Below are 5101 nucleotides of genomic sequence, written 5' to 3'. Positions count from 1 at the left end.
CGGAAACAGGTGGTAGGTTCCAACCTCTTCAACGTACGCTGGTGGAGCCGACATTACCACGTCGACTGGAAGGCTTAGAGAAAACGCGAATCAATAGGCGGGCGGCGGGCCCCCCGGGCCCCGGCTCCTCTCTTCGCGCGCGCGTCGGCGCAGGCGGCGAGGGAAGAGAACTTGCGAACCGGTCCAAGGCCCCAGGCCCGGCCGTCGGCATCCGCCAGGGGCGTGGTCCAGCTCAGCACCAACACAGGCGCATTTAAGGCCCTCGCCCCTGCCATCCCTTCTCTCCTTTCTCCGTCCATTCTACGAAGGTCCGTCGAGTGCCTCTGCCCCGTCCGTCAGCTTCGCCCCGTCTAGCGTGCCGTCCTGTCAGTTTGTCCGTCTAGCCTCTCATTGTCCTGGAACCCTAGCCTTCCTCTTTCTCCATAGCCAATTCTCGTCTTCCCACCGCTTCTTCTGTAGCTGAGAAGCTAACCATAACATTTTGCTTCTCCGTCTGTGAAGCGACCTACGATTAGATTAACCTAGACGCACGCTGCAGCCGAGATGTTCAGCATTGCGCCGCTAACTCTGGATCTGCAATCGGATCAGCCCTTTCATGCGAGGAGGATGGATCAGGCTTCGTCTAATGGAGTGCACGAGAATGGGGTGTTTGGGGAGGGAAGGGCCTTCGAGTTTGGGATTCCGAGGCAGAGATCGCATACGGAGATGGATGAGCGGTCGTTGGCCTCTTCATCGCCGCGTCTGAGCAGGACCCTGGAGACGGTGCGCAGCTCAGACTACCTGGAGGGACTGGTCCTCAATGTCTCGCCCAGCTTCAGATCCGGCGTAGACTCCCCCCGATCTGAGATCTCTTCCTTCGAGCCCCACCCTATGTATGCCGAGGCCTGGGATTGCTTGAGGAAATCCATCGTCCTCTTCCAAAACAGGCCTGTTGGCACCATCGCCGCCAGCGATCACTCCTCCGAGGAAGCCCTCAACTACGACCAGGTACAGCGGTGGCTTTGCTTTTGCATTATTGAGCTCGTATTAACGATCTAATTTTTTTATAAAAAAATCAAGGGAGGTGTTAGTTTTTGCTAGCAAAAAAGACCAAAACATTCAATTTTTTCCCTTTTTAAAAATAGAGGTGTTGGTTTTAGCGCAGTGCTTGAAAAAAAAAATTCAACCAATCAAAATAAAGATAACTCTCAAATTTGTACTATGATTGTTTCCTAAATCTTTACTATATGCTAATTTTATAACTCAAATATATAAAAAATCATTCCTTAAAATAAAGATTACTTAATATCTCAGTTGGTTTTTACACTACAATGTGGAATTTACACTTGAATGCAGAATTTTTAGAGTACCCGTAAAAACCACTAGAATGTGGAATTTACATTAGAATGCGGAATTTTTAGAGTACCCGGAAGAACAAAGTCTTGAGTCATGACCATGGCAAACAGTACCCCTAAAATTACTAGGTTTGGAGCAATTCACTTCAAGGCACTCTTGGCCATTAAAAATGCACTAAAGGATGTTTTTTTTTTCTATCAATGATTAACATTTTGGGGTGGGAGGCCTTAATCTTAGCCATAAAAAATGCATCTTGGAAAGGATGTTTTTTTTGTTAAGTGACTAATCTTGAACGTGAATGCCTAGAAATAAACCTGTCTTAATGTTCAAATTGAAGGCGCTAGCTTGACCCTCAAGCCTTGAAATGTCTTGGTTTCTTAAATTAAGCCTTAAAATGTTTGGTTTCTTAAATTAAGCCTTAGGTTTGGATAGTTTATTATTTACGCCGGCTGAACGTAGGTGTTTGTTCGTGACTTCGTGCCGAGCGCGCTGGCGTTTCTGATGAACAACGAGCCGGAGATCGTGAAGAACTTCCTGCAGAAGGCGCTGCGGCTGCAGTCGAACTGGGAGAAGAGGATCGACAATTTCACGCTGGGGAAGGGAGCCATGCCGGCCAGCTTCAAGGTATTGCACGACCCGGTACGAAAGCAGGACCGGTTGATGGCGGACTTCGGGGAGAGCGCCATCGGAAGGGTGGCGCCCGTGGACTCAGGCTTCTGGTGGATCATCCTCCTCCGCGCCTACACAAAGTCCACCGGCGACCACTCCCTGGCCGACATGCCCGACTGCCAGCGCGGCATTCGCCTCGTCCTCAACCTTTGCCTCTCTGAAGGCTTCGACACCTTCCCTACCTTACTCTGTGCCGATGGCTGTTGCATGGTCGATCGCAGAATGGTGAGCCTGTCTAGTCCACGTGCTAAACACCAACTTAACTAAGATTTGCTTAATCCATTGCTTACAGTGCAGCCAGTCTGGTTTTTGAAACTCGGCCACCACCTAGAGATTCAGTCACCTTACCATTTAACAAAGTGACCATTCAACCAACTCTGTCATTCATTTTGCAGGGAATCTATGGCTACCCCATTGAAATCCAGGCTCTTTTCCACATGGCACTGCGTTGTGCTAAACTGTTGCTTAAGCCACAAGGAGACGGCAAGGAGCTGCTCGAAAGAATCGATAAACGGCTACAAGCTCTGAACTTCCACATAAGGTCCTACTTCTGGCTGGACTTTCAGCAGCTGAATAATGTGTATAGGTACAAGACAGAAGAGTATTCACACACTGCTGTGAACAAGTTCAATGTGATTCCTGACTCAATTCCGGATTGGGTGTTTGAGTTCATGCCCATGAAAGGGGGCTACTTCATAGGCAATGTGAGCCCAGCTAGGATGGACTTCAGATGGTTTGCCTTGGGCAATTGTGTGGCGATTTTGTCGTCTCTAGCGACACCGGAGCAGGAGGAAGGTATCATGGACCTGTTGGAGGAGAGGTGGCAGGATCTGATTGGAGAGATGCCTCTCAAGATTGCATACCCTGCTTTAGAAGGGCATGAGTGGAAAATTGTGACTGGATGTGATCCCAAGAACGTAAGATGGAGCTACCACAATGGGGGCTCTTGGCCAGGTAAGTAAATAATTCTACTCACAACTCTCTTTTTTCGTAAGTCAATTATTAAAGGCCTTTCAGTGTAGTAAATTTCAGTATGCTTATGTCCATAGGCATGTAGCTTAGGGCGTTTGTGGCATATGCTGCGTCAAGTTTAAAGACTAATCTTGCTTGCATCTTGTTGAGTAGACTAAAAACCATCACTAAGAGCGGGACGGCTTGCATTCTTTATATTACTTGCCTTTTGCATTTAAAGCATAGTTTCTCTCCACGCTCATTGGTTAGTTGCTGTTTAACCTCCGAAGTCAATCTATTTTCAGCCAAACTTGCACTACTTGCAGCAACTTACAGCCATTTTTAATTATCTACAAAGTCTCCTAAGTGCTCCGTGGGGCACTGCTCTAAATCTCTTTGAGCTCCCTGCTTGTGAAAGGGGAACGCCTGTTGTTGAACATGGACCCTGTTGTATAAGAAGCCCCGCCCATCCGACAGGTGGGAGATGATGTGCAGAGACCTTTCAATGATGTTCAAACTGGTTCATAAAATGCTTATTGCACTATGGATCTCCCCTGTTGTATAAGAAGCCCCCACCCATCCGCGACTGGTGGGAGATGATGTGCAGAGACCTTTCAATGGTGTTCAAACTGGTTCATAAAATGCTTATTGCACTGTGGCTCTCCCCCCCTGGATAAGAAGTCCTCGCCCTGCAAAGATCCTTTGATGGTGTTCAAACTGGTTCATTGCATACTTATTGCCCTATGTAGAATAGAAATGTTGCCTTTCCATTCTTGTGCTTACCTTTCCTAAAAGGTATGTAGGTAGGTGCCCATCCTTCTTTTGATAGAGCTTGCCTTGGCCATGTAAAAACTAAGGTAAAAAAGAAACTGACAAATGAATGTTCATGCCTGGCATTAGTTTTGACTTTATTTTGGGATTATAGAGGGATGTGAGAACTGCTATGGTGGTGTCATTTCGTGATTGTGCTAATTTTTGGATCACTGATTTGTTTATACATGCAGTGCTCATTTGGCTGCTCACAGCTGCCTGCATCAAGACAGGAAGGCCACATATAGCCAGAAAAGCTATCGAGCTCTTGGAGAGCAGGCTCTCAAAGGATCATTGGCCGGAGTACTACGATGGGACGGTCGGCCGATTCATCGGAAAGCAGGCCCGCAAGTTCCAAACTTGGTCCATAGCCGGCTACCTTGTGGCGAAGATGATGCTGGAGGACCCTTCTCACCTAGGCATGATCTCTCTCGAGGACGAGAAGAAGACCAAATCCTCATGCATGCCCAGATCAGCCTCTTGGACAGTCTAATATTGTTCTTACTAAAACCCACATCCCTTGTGCTGATTTACATGAACCCATTAGCCATAGACTTAGAATGCATGGATCCTTTATAGGCACGGGTTCATTCATGTATATACCATGTTGTTTCCTACTTCCATGTACCATTTTGAGCAGCAACAAAAGCTGAGTAAAAAAGAGGGGGATGTGGAAGGGGAGGAAAAAGCCCATTCCAACCCAAGCTTAAAGGATTAAAGAAGTAGAAAGGCAGCTAGCTGGTCTTCCTACATAACGTTGTTTTCTTGGGTTGGCTCACTAACATGTGTGCTTCCTCTCCTTCATGTACATGCCCATTGAAAAGAAAACCCACATCCGGGCAGGGACCTTAGTCTCCTCTAAACATCTATAGATTTTGCAGCAATGATTGCAAGGTTTGCACTCAAAAAACCTTAGTATTCGCTATGGATGGCAATGTGTTTGAAGAATGTGAGCCATTGAATAAGTCCACATACTCGATTAGAGAGTTTGAAACAGAATCGGTAGGGGTTCAAGCGTGCAGGATTTGCTATAATTGTATCCATGTCCAAGACATAAGCATGCAAGCCTTCCAAGGAAAATCCAAGAAGCCTTGTGCGTCAAGTTCTGAACTCAGTAATACTTCCCGTACAGAAAGGAGATTTGAAAATCATCGTGAAACTACTGAGTTTTGAACTCTAATGGCACGTTGAAAAGTTTACATAGCACGGAGATGATTAAATTATTGAGAACAACACGCAAAACCTTGATTCGACAGACGCGAGTCCATAAGGCAGTCCATGGCGCAGATCTGAATTGGTGAGTGGGATTGTCCCGTTCTTGGTCATCCTCCGCACT

General features: G+C 46.8%; 1 protein-coding gene across 1 annotated transcript; it reads left to right on the top strand.

Annotated features, from left to right (window-relative positions):
* The first annotated feature begins 279 nt into the window (after positions 1-279).
* Positions 280-4616, top strand: LOC147633569 (putative alkaline/neutral invertase F). The gene is made up of 4 exons (XM_086806679.1): positions 280-987; positions 1795-2229; positions 2400-2958; positions 3960-4616. The coding sequence occupies exons 1-4, from the start codon at positions 544-546 to the stop codon at positions 4256-4258; spliced, it is 1737 nt and encodes a 578-aa protein (XP_086662805.1). The 5' UTR covers positions 280-543; the 3' UTR covers positions 4259-4616.
* The last annotated feature ends 485 nt before the right edge of the window (positions 4617-5101 follow it).

The sequence above is a fragment of the Cibotium barometz genome, chromosome 12, assembly GCF_041138505.1.
Source record: "Cibotium barometz isolate CiBa-2024 chromosome 12, ASM4113850v1, whole genome shotgun sequence".
Taxonomy (NCBI): Eukaryota; Viridiplantae; Streptophyta; class Polypodiopsida; order Cyatheales; family Cibotiaceae; genus Cibotium; species Cibotium barometz.
This window is presented reverse-complemented; position numbering and strand designations above follow the sequence as displayed.